The 17,917-nt window shown below is 36.6% G+C and overlaps 1 protein-coding gene across 8 annotated transcripts in view; it reads right to left on the bottom strand.

Moving 5' to 3' along the window:
• LOC144447869 (neogenin-like) overlaps positions 1-17,917 on the bottom strand; it is a 281,364-nt gene that overhangs the window by 141,593 nt on the left and 121,854 nt on the right. For all 8 annotated transcript variants that reach the window (XM_078137986.1, XM_078137991.1, XM_078137990.1 and 5 more), the window contains exon 13: positions 6,777-7,073. In XM_078137986.1, coding sequence (XP_077994112.1) covers positions 6,777-7,073 — 297 coding nt within the window. The remainder of the gene's footprint in view (positions 1-6,776; positions 7,074-17,917) is intronic.

Here is a 17,917-nt window from a genome sequence, read left to right as displayed (position 1 = left end):
TTCTGTAGTTGGCGAGCGAGTATTTGCCTTCATGGCGACATTTCAAGACCAGTTTGGATTTTTTGTTCAATAACACACTCTTTTCAGCATTGATTATACAGAGTTTCTCAGTTAAACAGAGGTTACAATGTTTCATCTCACTTGTATAAGCAGCTGCTTGGGTGATGATATCCCACTTGATATGGCTGGTTTCTTTCCTTCAAATTCCAAACTTGTTTGGATAGCTCTGTGCTGTACTGTAGCTTCTTATAAGTAAATGTGTGTTTGTTGTTTGAGAATCGCTGTTTAAATGTATTCTCTGTTAGCCCAAAGTATAGTTTTGTGTTGTTGTTATCTGGTGTGACTTGTGCCCTGTTGGTTTAGTGGACACTGTTCTCGATCTCTAAAGCTGCAGGATTTATTAGTTTTTTTTGTGTATGGTCTGCACTGACTGACTTGTTGTGTGCTTTCACTATATATATATATTGTGAAAGCACACAAGTCAGTCAGTGCAGACCATACACATTTGTTCTTTTGTTACCATTATTTTATAATCATTTATACGCTTGGGTAAATAAACAACTTATATATTTACACATGCCCAGATGTATACCCATTAAATTTCAGCCCAATATGCCAAGTAGTTTTGGAATTAAAGGTTTTTGACTAAAAATAGACATTTTTAGACCTAATTTCAACATCACTGATGGGCCAAGGCCAAGTTATCAACAGGTGATAATCAGATCTGATATATAGGCCACATTATTATCAACAGGAGATAATGAGATCTGACATGTAGACCATGTTATCAACAGGATGAATTAATATAGGACTTTCGAACAAATCTAGGTTCCACAGTTGCACAACAACAATCTACACACAGAACAATATCACAATGGTTATCACCACTGACTATGTAATCAATCAAAACCTACAAGCCATGCTTTCGACATCAAACTGAGTGAGTTACTTAGAAAGTAAAGCTGAAAATGCTGGATGACCGGATGTTTATGGAAGCAATACTTTTTCTGCTTACATTATGTTTTGTTTGGAAACTTTGGGAACGCTGAGAAATTCCAAAACAAGCGACCTATCGGTCAGAATAGCTCCGCTGTTTTTATTTTTTATTATTTTATTTTTTATTTTGGTGACATGTAGAAGTGGTTCAGTTCTTCAGCTCTTTACTATGCAGTTTTGTTTTAGCGATGCAATAAAGTGGTTAGTGGTTTCATATGATGTCTCACTATAAAACACATTTTACACAGAAGTTGGTAATGTATTGTACTTTTATACCATAGTCACCATTTTATAACAAAAATCTACAGTTATGAAAAATTGCACAAAATCTCAGAAAAAAATGACTGGGAAAATGCACACAAGAAAAAGAAAAAAAAGAGGATTTTGAGGTTGGCTATAAATAATTCCAGTGTCTTACAGCTTTAACCCTGGAAAATTTTAATGATGAATGAAATAAACTAGGGATCTAAAATAATTTTGAGGCAATTTGAATTTCAATTTTCTAACAAATTTACCAAGTCAACAACATTCAACTTGTACTAGTTGTAGTAGATATATATATAGGGAAGAAATGTATTAATCGCCATCTTAGTTTCCGTACGGCGACAATCCCCAAGTACCCGAAAGAGAGTCATTCTCAGCCATTGACAGGGTTCGACACTGGAGTAAAAAAGTCACTATCCCACAGGACTAGTAAAATTGATAACGTAGTAGTCCTGCAAAAAATCTGGTGGTCCTATCTTTAAGTGCTTTCGCTTGTTCACTTAGGCTCTTCATCTCTCTTAGTTTTTGCTCAACTTCTAATTCACTTTTCCAAACCCCATATTTATTTCAAACCGTGTGTTGTAATTGAACTGTCTATTTCTTTGTAGTTGTTTGTGCATCATCAACTCATTACTGTAATTTTATTCTCTTTTTTATGTTTTGGAGCTTCTTCTCTTTTTTGTTGCTTTCTGTGAGTAGTTTGTCTTAATTGGGGGGGGGGGAGTAATAAGATGTTATGTGGTCTTATTTCTAGCTCATAACATTTCTGGTACACATTGATCTAACTATTGCATTTTTAAAAGACAAAAAATTACCTTCCCATGGAGCAAGTCTTTATAGTGTTGTCCTTAGTGCATATTAGAATGTATTTACAACATAAAAATAAATAAATTTGAAGGTTACCAGCAGTTACAGCAAAATTTTGTTACTAATTACATGTACAAGTCACTTCGTCTATTTTCGTGTCTATGTACTTCCGGGTTGACATAAACGTTAAACGTGATACAGTCGGCCCTATAATTACTAAGAAATGACAAAACCGTTCGCAAAATAAAGTTCAGGATTTTAATTTTTCAAACTGAATATCAATATCCACTACACATTCAATAACTGGTTTCGCGTATTTAGAAATGTGCCCCAAAACATGAACACGGAACACGGAACACGGAATCGTACCGTGTCAGTGTTACTAACTAAGTTAGCAGTTTCATTGTAGGCTGTAAGTTGTACCGGTAAAAAAACGATCATCACATCATGTAGGAAGTACAAAAACATAGAACACGTTGTTTTCTTGCTGAATAAACTCACTGAAATAACAACACGGTCAAATCGCGTCTTCGACTTTGACAGCCACCATTGTTATGATTGAGCTTCACTTACTTCCGTTGAACGTGGCCAGTACAGTGTAGAGGCCAGCCTTACCCTTATTATACACAAATCATCGTACAACTAATTTTATTGGCTATAATATTAGCTACATTTGAAAGGTCTCACTTGATTAGCTCATCCTTCGCTATTCCCGTTTTCAAGAGACACCCCGCCAGAATAAAGTGCCACGTAGTACAGCAATGGCGCGAGATCGCCTGTTGGGCGACTTTCCCACCGGGTGTGCTTTTCGAAAACTACACAACACATGCTTTTATGACACGGAATCATAGAAAATCTACCCCGTTTCCAAACTAATCGTAATTTTATCGCGAATAGACAACCGGAGTTGGTCAAAATAGCAAATTAAAAATCAAATGAATTTTACTATGACCGTGAATTCATCATATAGCCGGTGGTTTGAATTCTGAGCTCCCTACTAATATACCTATCACAGAAAGTTACTCGACTCGCGGGATAGCGGACCGGTGACCAGCGTGTACGTGTATGTCGAACCCTTGCTATACGTTACAGCATAGACCCTCCTGGTTACAGTGGTAACACTCGTTCATGTTCGATTACCTTTCATAAAGAAAACACAACGAAATGGTTGAAGTGATCTTTTTTTAAATTTCTTTTCATCACAAAAACAAAATCTGTGTGATCAAAAGTGTTGTAAACTAAACCAGAAAGAATTATCGGACTGGCTAAACTTCCCGCTGAACTGGAGTAAGGTCCAAGCCTCGATAGTACGTGAGCAAATCGTCTCAAACTAGCGATACAACTTTCAAAATATAACTTGACATGTCTTCATTTGTTAGAGTTATACAATTCAAGACGGGTTTTCACTCGAAAGAAACAATTCTGTGAATAATGACATTCTGAACGCAGCGATTTCTCGGACGATGTTAACACTGTAACGTACGGCTGGCAACGACTTGCTTCCGGGTTAGTCCCTCGTACATCCGGGTACTTGAGATTGTCGCCGTACGGAACTACCACATCGGCAATTTTGACGCTGTAATTTTGCCACCAATATTGATCGTACAAAAACAAAACTCCATAAATGAACCACAAAGTACTTTCCCTTTCAAAATGTGGTAATTTTAGAAAGAGTATTATCGTTTTTATTGACGACTCAGGACTGTCAAAAATCGTCCCATACACTTCAGTTCACAGGCATTCAAACTTGATCGATCATGAGGGAGGTGCATATACTGGAATGAACCATTCTGTAGGAGGGGTGGATGGAGAATTGGATTTGAAGTTTACAACCCTTTTTCGAACAAATATTTGTCATTTGGGCGCACAATGCGTAGAATTAAGACTATAGCACATATTACATTGCTTGTTTGACGTCAATAGTGTCTTTTGAAAAGTTGCACTTTACCTAAAGTCTCGCGGAGTGATTTCCAATATGGCGTCGGTCATTATACTCATTAACATATTCATTTTTTTTTCAAATTTCAAAAAAAAAATCATAAAAAATAGAAGAGAAGACGTGCTGACTTGAAATTAACAAATCTAAGTAAGGTACCCTCTGTGCATCAACACACCACATATCAAAGCAATCTGACTTAAAGTTTATGAGGAGTTGATGAAAATGACATTTTTGGAAAAAAAATCATAAAAAATTGAAAATGGCACAGATCAACTTGGCATGAACAAATCTGAATAGCCTCCCCCCAGGGAACATGCACACCAAATATCGAAGAATTCCGACTGTCACTTTCGGAGTAGATAGTGAAGATATAAAAGTTTGACGGACACCTATGATTCACTCTACTCTCTATACCTCAATACCCACCTATACCTAAAGCTACGCTTTCAGCTTTCGCTGACAGCGGAGCTAAAAATATTATCTTGGTACGTACTATACAGTTTAATGTGTAACATTGACTATTGATATTTTGATGGATTACACAATCACTTTTCAAATAAGGACTGGTATGATAACATTTATTACCACTCTTAAGAAGGAATGCCACTCACTGAAAATTATCAAGTTGATCCTATGCCTTTATAGGGTATCTTTGTTATGGGCTATTGCATCATGGGACTTAGAGCAAACAATATATTCAAGTTCCACACTAAATATTAATGAGTCCTTAGCGCCTCTACCCTTCAGTGTAAAACAGGCGCAAGATCAGCTTGGTGTTTTTTTCTGAAATCCCATATAATCGTATGACCATAGTTTATGAAAATAACTTCATTTCTTGGAGTGGCTTTCTGCTTTAAGAAGGACCTCCTTGTAAGTCCTAGCTGGTAGCACAGCGTATATCACCAATATTAACCCATTACTTGCATGTAAAATGGCTTTAGTAAAATCTAAATATATCTCAATGCTAACAATGTATGATTAAATAATTATATGTAAAATCTTTGACCATATATTACAATGTAATACAATTAATAATGATGTATGTGGTTCCTGTATGCCAATGGCCAGGTATTGGATGTGGTCAGCATGAAATAGAAAGCATCTTACTTGTGGTAGAACTCCGAGCTGGAGGTGGAGCTAAGGTTGCTAGTGAGTGAAAAACATGGGAAGGAACATCTCAAAGGTTAGTGAATTATATGAGAGAGAGAGCAAGAGAGCGAGAGAGAGAGAGAGAGAGAGAGAGAGAGAGAGAGAGAGAGAGAGAGAGAGAGAGAGAGAGAGAGAGAGAGAGAGAGAGAGAGAGAGAGAGAGAGAGAGAGAGAGGGGGAGTGTAGTAGGGAATTGTCACAGTAACACGCAGCAAGTCTACTGGGTTTGTGAGATTAACATTCAGACTGAAAAATGGCAGTATTTATAATGGAAAATATCATAAATGGGTGAGGGTGTGGAGTCACTTCAACAGGAGTGGAATAGATATGTGAAATTTGAAGGACAGGCACACAGCTGAATGATTAAAGTTTTCAGGTTGGTTCCACAACATACAATTACAACTACATGTATACATTAAAACATACAGGGACATACAGAAAAGGGGAATGCCACCCACGGAAATAGAGTCATTACCTATGGGTACTAGAGGGTCATTCCATGGATTTACATCACCTACAATTACTTGCGATTTCAGAGAAATATCAAGTTCATCGATCTTGTGTATTTATACGGTATATTTGCTGCGGTTCAAATTGCCAATGCAATAGATGAGCAATAAATGTTCCTGACAGCTGAGAGCCTATTATCTTCACTGAAAACATGAACTCTCTATTTCTTTGGGTGGTGTCCCTTTAAGCCACACATTGACAAATACACCTAGAATATAAAACACACTGACATACACCAAAACACACACTGGCATACAGCAAGACATAATGACACACACATACACTGAGACACACATACACTGAGACACTGACATACAATAAAACAGACAATACCGCACACACTAACATACACAGTGACACACACTGGTATACACTATGACACACACTGACATACACTACGACACACACTGATATACATTATGGAGGCTAATTAGAGGCAATGACAGACATACATGTTATGTTATATGCTAGATTTGGATGCTACTGTACACAAACTTAATGTGTATGACAGAGGGAGGAAAATAATTCAAATGGATAACAATAAAAGGGTGCAGACAAGATATTTAGCATAGAAGAATTTGGATTTTCTTCATAATGAAACGTATTATGTAAACTTTTTAAGAACAGTTTTGTAGTTAAAATCAATGTGCTTGCCAAAAAGAAAACAACATAAGTATTCTTAAAACAGTTACAAAGAAAACATAGATAATTATCCGAAAGACAAGAAAATTACAGCAACATGCCAAACTATTAACTGAATCTTTTTTTCTTCATCTATATACAAAATGTTGTAAAACAGGTAGCAGTCACTTCAGTACTAGTATTCAAGCAGTGAACAAAAATTGCCATGTCACATCACTGTGAATCATATTTTGGTACAGTGCATCCCTACAAAACCTGCTGTCACAAGTATGCAGTACATTGGGGAAAAAGAGGAAAATTCCTTTTTATGCAGACATGCACCTGAAAAAAAATGTGTACTTGTGTTGCCTGACTAAAAATGATCTGCTGTACAATTTGGTAAAAAAAAATGTAAAAAATTGAAGAAAATTCTTAAATCATTTAAAAAAATGTTTATCTGTATACAAAGCTTCATGCTTATGTCCACTTACTGCTTTCTGCTCGTGTGGTAACTGTCTGATACAACTGTTCTCCAGACCCCATACCGTTGTACGCCCTAAGACTTATCACATAGGTTGATGAAGGTTGAAGACTTTTAATTGTATAATGACGACGGGTAGGATCAGCAATATCATGTGTATATAAATCTGCTATACCTATACCATACCCTATGGTGTAGCCACGCACCATGATGTTTTCTTCTACTGGGGGTGGTGTCCATTCTACTATTATAGTCTCTGTCATAGGTCTGGCCTTGAATGAAGTGGGCTTTGGAGGTACTTGGGTCTCTATAAGTGAAAATCCATATCACTCATTAAATGTAACTAACAATCACACACATTGCAATTTGCAAGTAAGAAACAATAACACATTGCAATTTGCAAGTAACAAACAATGACACATAAGAACACATACAAGTCATGTACTTTTGTACAACTGTAAGAATACATAGTTTTGTGCAACTACATTAAGAATACATAGTTTTATACAACTACATTAAGAATACATAGTTTTATACAACTGTAAGAATACATAGTTTTATACAACTGTAAGAATACATAGTTTTATACAACTACTGTAAGAATACATAGTTTTATACAACTACTTTAAGAATACATAGTTTTGTACAACTACTGTAAGAATACATAGTTTTGTACAACTATTTTAAGAATACATAGTTTTGTACAACTACTGTAAGAATACATAGTTTTGTACAACTACTGTAAGAATACATAGTTTTATACAACTACTTTAAGAATACATAGTTTTGTACAACTACTGTAAGAATACATAGTTTTATACAACTACATTAAGAATACAGTTTTATACAACTACTTTAAGAATACATAGTTTTGTACAACTACTTTAAGAATACATAGTTTTATACAACTGTAAGAATACATAGTTTTATACAACTACTTTAAGAATACATAGTTTTATACAACTACTTTAAGAATACATAGTTTTATACAACTACTGTAAGAATACATAGTTTTATACAACTACTGTAAGAATACATAGTTTTATACAACTACTGTAAGAATACATAATTTAGGATAACAACTTAAAAATGCATAGTTCTATTCAAAATTTAAGAATACATAATTTTATAAACTGTCAGAATATATTCTTGTACAACTGTAATGTCTTGGAAGTAGCAGTAGTTCACATATGCCAGAATTTAAGAAGTAAGTGACTCTTTGTCAGGCGATACAATCACATTGGGGACATAGGGGTTGTCAGTGGCCGAGTAGTGGGTTGTCGGTGGCCAAGTGGTTAAATCACTTGCCTCTTACCACTGCGGTCAGGGTTTGAACCCCATTCAGGGTTTTGATTAAATTTACCACACTGTAAGTAAGAAGAGTGTGGTTCAGTTTGACTCTACCGAACAATGCAGGTTTTCCCCAGGTACTCCGTTTCCTCCTGCATTAACACTGAACCCATGAGGGATGGCCCTCACTGGACTTCTTGGGAGACAAGTGTTTATATACTTAAAGAATTATCCAGTATAAATAAAGATTAATATTTCCCAAAGACTGATAAGACAACATACTATCATGTCAATTGTGGAATTTAGCATTAGTACTCAGGCGACAGTGTGCATAAGTGAAGTATATGTAAACATCATTTCACACTGTCAAGTTTTTTATATGATGTGGTGGACATAATTAAATAAATATTAAATAGTAATGATAATATTGATAATAATCAAGTTTATTTGAATATTAACCACCCTACCTGGAAGAGTTTTTTATGCCAATGGCACACACACACACACACACACACACACACACACACACACACACACACACACAGACAGACGCCTGGCAATCCCTATAGCACTACTGAACCTCAGTTCAGTTGTGCTAAAAAGGGGTAATTTTACAAACATCCACTGCCATGGTAACCAAAATCACCATAATATGTGGATCATTTTTCCAAAATTTGACATAAAACATGGAAAAAAATAAAAATGAATGAAAAAATTTCCTTGTTTTTGACATGTATGAGGCTATCTGTTGTAACACAAATTGCCTAAAACAGGACATGTTTCCATGGAAACAGAGTAGACTAAAAAATGTTGTTTTGGTTAAACACCTACATATCTGGAAAATAACATCATAAATTGAATTATATAAACATAGTTTATTTGCATATTGACCAACCTGTATTGGGTAGTTTGTTATGCTGAGTTCAACAAGTCATTGAGAATGACATACTTCCCCGCTATGATTGGGTTTTAAGGAATTATCACTACTCTGATCATGCAACAACACTTGTGAACCTAAATCAAACAGTCTTAGATATGTTGTGTCTGCTTGTTGGACATGGAACATGCCTACAACAATAAAGGATGGGTCGGGTATGGGGGATCGTATTACAAAGAAAATGGATATGCACATGGATGTCATAGAACACTGTCCTAATACCAACTTTGAATGAGATCTGTTCAAGCATGTCTGAGTTTATAATGGCTTTGGACATGGAAAATTCGCAACCAAAATGGCTGCTAGGTGGCCATATTGGATCGTATCATGACAACAATGAATATGCACATGTATGTCATAGAAGACTGTCCTAATACCAACTTTGAATGAGATCTTTTCAAGCATGTCTGAGTTATGGCTTTGGACATGGAAAAATCACAAAAAAATGGCTGCCAGGTGGCCATATTGGATCGTATCACAACAACAATGAATATGCACATGTATGTCATAAAACACTATCCTAATACCAACTTTGAATGAGATCTGTTCAAGCATGTCTGAGTTATGGCTTTGGACATGGAAAATTCGCAAACAAAATGGCTGCCAGGCAGCCATATTGGATCGTATCAAGACAACAATGAATATACACATGTATGTCATAGAACACTGTCCTCATACCAACTTTGAATGAGATCTGTTCAAACATGTCGGAGTTATGGCTTTAGACAGGGAAAATTTGCAAACAAAGTGGCTGCCAGGCGGCCATATTGGATCGTATCATGAAACAAATTGACGTGCATATGTATGCCATTGTATGTTGCCCCTGTACCAAGTTTGAAAAAAATTGGTCAAGGCATCTCCAAGAAACGGCTGCGGATGGACGCACGGACGGACGGACGGACGGACAGACAGAACCCAATCCATAAGTCCCCGTCCCGGACTTCGTCCGGCGGGGACTAACAATAGCTATCATTTTAGGAGCATCTGTTGCCATGGTAACCTAAATCACCATATTAAACATTATTTGGCAAAATTTATGTAAAATTAATAGAAGAAAAATTTTACAAACAAAATTCCTTACTTTTGGCACATATGCACTAGTGCTATCCATTGTATTATCTAAAATTGGATAGTGGCTTCCATGGAATCATAAAATGCGTTTACAAATGCCATGTTTTAGTAAAAAATACATCTGACATACACCTACAAACAAATGGGTTTGGTATTAAAATACAAAATATTTTGTTACTCTAAGTCCAAATAAGCAAATCATTGACAATGGCATAGTCCCCGCCATGATTAGGTTTAAGGAACTGGCAGTTTATGTTGTCATTTTCTTGATATCACTACTCTGATCATGCAACAACACTTGTGAACCTAAATCAAACAGACTTAGGTATGTTGTGTCTACTCATTGGACATGTAACATGCCTACTCATGTCGTGTCTGCTCGTTGGACATGGGACATGCCTACTCTTCAAGATGACGTAATGGAATAAACCATTCCACAATAAAGGATGGGTTGGGTATGGGGGCGGGGGGGGGGGGGGGGGAGAAACCTGTTCAAGCATTGGATCGTATCACGACAACAATGAATATGCACATGTATGTCATAGAACACTGTCCTAATACCAACTTCGAATGAGATCTGTTCAAGCATGTCTGAGTTATGGCTTTGGACAGGGAAAATTTGCAAACAAAATGGCTGCTAGGCAGCCATATTGGATTGTATCATGAAACAAATTGACGTGCATATGTATGCCACTGTATGTTGCCCCTGTACCAAGTTTGAAAAAAATCACTCCAGGCATCTCCAAGAAACGGCTCTGGATGGACAGATGGACGGACGAAACCCAATCCATAAGCCTCCGTCCCGGACTTCGTCCGGCGGGGACTAAATATGCAACTAGTGACATACTGAGTGGTTGCAAAAGCTTAAAATGTATGTCAGAAGATCTGTGCCGATTACAAGGTCAGGGGTGAACAAATCCACTGGTCGTAAGTCCGGGACCAGTGATTTTTTGGGGCGGACCAGTACCGTAAACTGTAAATAATCATGTTAAAAAGTAGGAACAGCAAGAACTGAATGTGAACAAACAAGAAATATGATCAAGATGGAGCTAAAACTACACACCTTGCATGACCTTTCGATGGGTCATGAAGTATAATCAGGTGACTTCCGACGTCAAACCAGCGATATGTGCTATGGGGGGGGGGGGGTGTGAACTTTGACAGTTGAATGGCTGGTGGTGCGTGAATACATCATAGTAGCGGCCTTTACATTGTAGTTTATTTCACTGAATCAACAACAATGTGAAATGATAGACAGGAGATATCACTCAACGCACATGTGGCTCATATCATTACTAATAGGGACATACCGGTTTAGAGACACAAGAGTTAGGAAGACAAGAATAATCATTTCATTGTATAATAATTCAATTGTATCAAATGAAACATTTTATTTGCTATCATTCTGTCAGCATTGATTGTATTATTGTTTTTATTCATAAAGGAGCTTCAAATGATTTATAGTAGAACCCCTTTCATGAAATGAAGTCATCCAAATGACGCACAAACTTCATGTTATCCCACAAAAGTCTGGGACAAAAGTTACCAAGTTTGTCCACTGGGCAAGTGAATAACAAAGGTTTCATCATTTTTGCCAACCTCAGTTACTTCCATGATAGCAATCATTGACTGTCATCTTGGTTTTTCCAATGACTCAGAAGGGTTCACGATACCATACCAGTCCTTCTGCATTGCTTTCTGCAATATGCTGGTCTCGACATGTACAGTTGACTTCAAACCTAGATGTGTGTACACGTGTGTTGATGATTGGGTTTAAACGTAGTGGCTCGTTCCATTTCGGGTGTGTGGGTTGATTGTTAGACGTAAAGCAGCTGGCCCAGATGAGGTGTCACCTCGTCTATTACGGGCTTGCTCTAGTCACCTTTCATGTATCTTCGCTGACATTTTTAATAGGTCTCTAAGTACTAGTAAGGTTCCTAGTATATTTAAAAAGTCAAAAATCATACCTGTCCCTAAGAAAGCCACTATCTCCCAACTCAATGATTACAGACCCGTTGCTCTAACCTCAGTTGTAATGAAAGTATTTGAACATTTAGTACTGAAAGTTATTAAATCTAGTCTCCCTCCTTCATTCGACCCATATCAATTTGCTTACCGTCCAAATCGTTCAGTCGAAGATGCTGTGTCTTTGGCCCTTTATTATGCTCTCAACCACCTTGAAAAGGTAAATTCTTATGTCAGAATACTTTTTATTGACTATAGTTCGGCTTTCAATACCATAATTCCAGCAAACCTTCACAACAAACTACTGTCTCTTGGTCTCAATAGTTCTCTATGCAATTGGATTTTTGGCTTTCTATCAAATTGACCCCAGGTGGTTAAGACGAGTTCTTTCTTTTCAGAGCCAATCATTTTAAATACAGGTGCTCCCCAGGGCTGCGTTCTTTCTCCCATGCTGTATTCTCTTGTTACCCATGATTGTGCTTCATCTGCTAGCGACTCTTTGATTTTTAAATTCACTGACGACACGTTAATTGTGGGTCACAGCATAATGAGACCAGGTGGACAGTCTTGTTGGTTAGTGTGCCGATAATAACCTTGAGTTGAATATTGATAAGACAAAAGAAATTATCGTAGATTTTAGGAAAAAGAGAATGTATCACACACACTGAATATTCATGGGAAAGAGGTAGAAATCGTAGATACGTTTAAATTTTTAGGGTCACTTATCTCAGAGGATTTAAAGTGGGAGAAAAATGTTGATCACATTGTAAAAAAGGCTCAACAACGCCTTTTCTTTCTATGCCGTTTAAAGAGCTTTGGTGTCAGTCAAGCTATTTTAAAGAAATTCTACCAGGCTGTGGTTGAGTGTTCTGACATTCTCAGTCACAGTCTGGTATGGAAACACTTCCCATAAGGATCGTGCTAAGTTAAATAGAATTGTGAGAAGGGCATAACATATTATTGGTATAGGCCTTCCATCTCTTGAGTCACTTTTTAATTCACGTGTCACCAGGAAAGCAAAATCTGTAATTAATGACATGAACCATCCAGCCCACACATTGTTCGAACTACTGCCCTCTGGTACTTGATATAGATCAATCAAAACCAAAACAAATCGCTTCAAAAATAGTTTTTATCCTCTGTCAGTTTGTATTTTAAATGATTCGTAATTTGTTTTTGCGTTTTAGCGTATATGTACATATTTACCACTTTTTATTCATATCCACACTGTTCGTGTTTTAACTGAGCTACGTATAACCAAAGCGAATTCCATTGTATAATTTTATACTTATGGCAATAAAGTTAATAATAATAATAATATAACACAAATGCACTCCAAATGTGAGCATTTATGCTGCTTATTATCATTTAATTTGTAATAAATAGAAGCGACCTATCGGTCAGAATAGCTCCGCTGTTGTTTTTAATTTAATTTTTTATTTTGGTAACATGTAGAAGTGGTTCAGTTCTTCAGCTCTTCACTATGCAGTTTTGTTTTAGCAATGTAATAAAGTGGTTAGTGGTTTCATATGATGTCTCATTATAAACACATTTTACACAGAAAGTTGGCAATGTATTGTACTTTTATATCATAGTCACCATTTTATTTAAAAAATAGTGCAAATATTGCGTTGCCACACAACTTCATGTTCAGGGCAATGATAGATATATAATTTTTTGAAGATTTAAAGTTGTAACCAAAACAAAATTTTCATACCTAATTTCCATCATCATAATCCAACCATCCTATGTTGGAAGTGTACAAGACAAGTATAGCAACATCCTAATCAAACTTTAAAGGGATGTGTCTACAAGGTTTTGTACTTCTTTATTTTTTAAAATCAATTTGGAACCAAGTCATACCAATGTAACAGGTTTATCTTTCTTGGTTGTCTTATTGTAATATTGTAAAAGCTAGCTACATTCAGTTTATATGGGTAGGTGATGAAACAGCTGTCTTACAATATATTACATAATCCAGTCATAAACCAAACTGGCCATGCTACAGGCTTTACCACCAGAGGAAATAGTAAAGTAAACATTATAGTTAATTAACAATGTACTGTTCTCACTGTGTCAGCTATTAATGAGGAAAAATCTACAAATTCTCAACAAAGTTAAGCTCAATCTACTGGGTAATTTCAGAGTTGAAGATTTTTGAGGAAAAGCAATGACAAAGAATAACACTTCTAAAAACATCTCACCAAGTTTCAAACTCATTCACTTAGTATTTTTTGAGATATAAGTTTTTGACCAAAATTCACATTTTTACACCTTAATTCCATATCACTCATGGAATCATGGTATGCTTAATATATCTTCGTCCATACATCCCTAAATGCATTTCCATTAAATTTCAGCCCAATCTGCTCAGTGGTTTTGGAATTATAGATTTTTAACCAAAAAGACACATTTTCAGCCCTAATTTGCATATCACTGATGGAATCATCATGTCATGAACAAATCTTACTTTACACCCCTAAAGAATGTTCCCACCAAATTTCGCACCAATCTGCCCAGTAGTTTCTGAGTTTAAGTTTTTTGACCAAAAATCACATTTTTTGACCCAAATCACACACCTGTTATGCGATCATTTTGATTTGAACAATTTCCCAACTAGACACCCAAGGTAATGGCCCCACCAAATATCATGGCAATCGGTTCAGCAGTTTTTGACTTTAAGTTGTTTACACACATACACACACACACACACACACAGACAGACACTGGGCGATGCCTATAGCACTACTGAACCTCAGTTCAGTTGTGCTAAAAATCTACTGTTATGAAAAATTACACAAAATCTCAGAAAAATAATGACTGGGAAATGAACACAAGAAAAAGAAAAAAAAGAAGGATTTTGAGGTTGGCTATAAATAATTCCAGTGTCTTACAGCTTTAACCCTGGAAAATTTTAATGATGAATGAAATAAACTAGGGATCTAAAATAATTTTGAAACAACTCGAATTTCAATTTTTTAACGATTTTACCAAGTCAACAAAATTCAACTTGTACTAGTTGTAGTAGACATAACATCGTCTGATATTTTAATTTGCGGAGTTTCTTGTGACCGGCGCCTGTCAGCAGACTCGGCCATTTTTTTCATCATTCCATTGTATTTAAACCTTATAGTTATACTTGACATTTCGCAATATTTATAATCTCAACAAATTACCTCAACATGCCTCACCTCGCTCGTACTCAAAGCAGTCCCGGTATGATCACTGACGAGTCGTGCTTGCATACGGAGTAATCCGGGACTCGATTCTGACAATTGTCCCTACGATTTCAAGTCAGCAACATAGACTTGTGCACCGCCTGTCATATGTAAGCGGGGCTAACCACTTTTCAGATTTACATGTAAAACGGGAAAAGATACGAAAAACATAATGCAAAGTCTGAAGCCAAATTAAAGTTGTAATTATTTTAATTATTTTTACCTGCCAAATATTTGCATTTTGGAAATGGCAAGACACGTTCATGTCGTTTAACTTTACATGTGAACTGTCGGCCAATAAACAAAGTTTGGTCGGTCGGCAGTAAGACTGCTCTTGCATAACTTCAACAGCGTGCCAAGGCATGCCTTCCATAGGCGAGTTGTCTTTATTCTGGTTCACTGTCACTCCAAATTGCACGACAATATAGAATTAATCACAAGATACAGTTTATCTGAAAACATCAAACTTTTATAGTGGGTCTGAAGTGTGATTTTAGTGAGTACCAAGAACTCCCGAGTTTTTGCTGTGGAAAATCGCCCGGGCGTCAAACGAGGTCATCTTCAGCTTCCGGGTCAAATCAGTCATTTTCTACCTAAAATACTTGAACGGTCGGGACCGTTACACAAGGATCCTACTAAATTTACTTGCCATGCTTATTAAAAACACATAAAAATCCACCTTTTTGTGAAATTTGTAAACTTTTTCGGTCCATATTGAGGAAACTAAGCATGGGGGGTTATACTAGTACGTAGTAGTACTTCCATGAGCGAAAAACTGGGTCGAAATTTCAGGGCCTCAAGTATGCGTCCCGAATTCGTCGGAAAATCGGTATTCCTAAATGTAATGCCAAAATTTGTTTTGCTGGCACGAAAGCAGAGATATCAGTTGAGGTTTAGGCGTTTTCAGTATCTAAAATGGGGAACTCTAGTGAAAGTTACGGCGAGTTGAAAATACCGAAAAATAAGGCCCGTGAGCAGGCATTCAAAGTGTCGCTATCTGGAGCATATTATGAGTATAGATCGTATGCAAATGTGGTTTGTAGCGGACTGGCTGATTATGTAGAAGGGGTGCAAAAATAGATTTGAAGTTTACAACCCTGTTTCGAACAAACACTTGTCATTTGGGCGCACAATGCGTAGAATTATGACTATGGCACATATTACATTGCTTGTTTGACGTCAATAGTGTCTTTTGAAAAGTGGTAGTTTACTTAAAGTCTCGTGGACTGATTTCCAATATGGCGTCGGTCATAATGCTCATTAACATATTCACTTTTTCTTTAAATTACAAAAAAAAATCATAAAAAATAGAAAAGAAGATGTGCTGACTTGAAATTAACAAATCTGAGTAAGCTACCCCCTGCGCATCAACACACCAAATATCAAAGCAATCTAACAAGAGGTACGGAAGGAGATGATGAAAATGTCATTTTAAGAAAAAAAAATCATAAAAAATTGAAAATGGCACAGATCAACTTGGCATGAACAAATCTGAATAGCCTTCCCCCAGGGAACATGCACACCAAATATCGAAGAATTCTGACTGTCACTTTCGGAGAAAATGATGAAAATATAAAAGTTTGACGGACACATATGATTCACTCTACTCTCTATACTCTATACAACCTATACCTAAAGCTACGCTTTCAGCTTTTGCTGACAGCGGAGCTAAAAACATTACACGATCAAAAATATACACCACCTGTTTCATTTTCTCCTTGCATGTAATTTAAGTGTAACTAAAAATAATGTGCTAAGACCAACCCTAGAGAGAAATGGTATGCGCCAAGGCATTTCCCATGATATCTGATCTGTTACTATCTTTAAACATTGTCCACACTACCTCTCAAATAAACGACCATTTCCAAAGTACATTGAAGTAGATAAATTTAGACCCGATCTGAAACACAAATGGCTGTAAAGTTTTAAATGGACAACACGGACAATAGTCAATATTTTGAGCTATGGATTTATAGGAAAGCAACTGACCAGCATGGCACAAAATGAACATTCTGATTCAGTGTTACAGATAGTCTACGAAGTATCTTTTTTAGCACTGTGATATGATATTTGCCAAAGCCTCGATAATGGCAAATTTGATTTTATCTCCACACCGTCACACGGACTGCCTCTAGTCAGGCAATGTATGTGTTCCTAGGTTTTTTTCCAAAGCCTCGACGACTGTTGAATTTGATTTTATCTCGACACAGTCACATGGACTCCCTCTAGTCAGGCAATGTATGTGTTCATAGTTTTTTTTCGTGAGATTTTATAGGGTCAACTTTGAAGTGGTCAGTTTCTTTGTACAGTTGTGTAGTCTTGCTGCTAGACGTTCGGGCTTTCTTTCGATGCTATAACTATAAGCAAACAAAGTTCGCATTTGAGGGCTTGCCTGAACAGTCTAGTGAATGTCATTTTCAGACTGGACATTCCATTGAGATTACGATAAGCGGTGGGGTTGGGCCATATATGCATATACATACTTTAATATATTCAATCTCTGCATGCAGGTGTTGACAAACACATTTATGTCATCACTATGTCTTATCAGTTTATGGTAATTGTGTTTGATGAGTGTGTAGACGTTGTCATTCACACATTTTAGTTAACGCATTGGTGGTTATTTTTACAAGCCCCTCCTTAAGATGAATATGCATGAAAATTTAGCTA

The sequence above is a fragment of the Glandiceps talaboti genome, chromosome 16 (assembly GCF_964340395.1).
Source record: "Glandiceps talaboti chromosome 16, keGlaTala1.1, whole genome shotgun sequence".
Taxonomy (NCBI): domain Eukaryota; kingdom Metazoa; phylum Hemichordata; class Enteropneusta; family Spengelidae; genus Glandiceps; species Glandiceps talaboti.
This window is presented reverse-complemented; position numbering and strand designations above follow the sequence as displayed.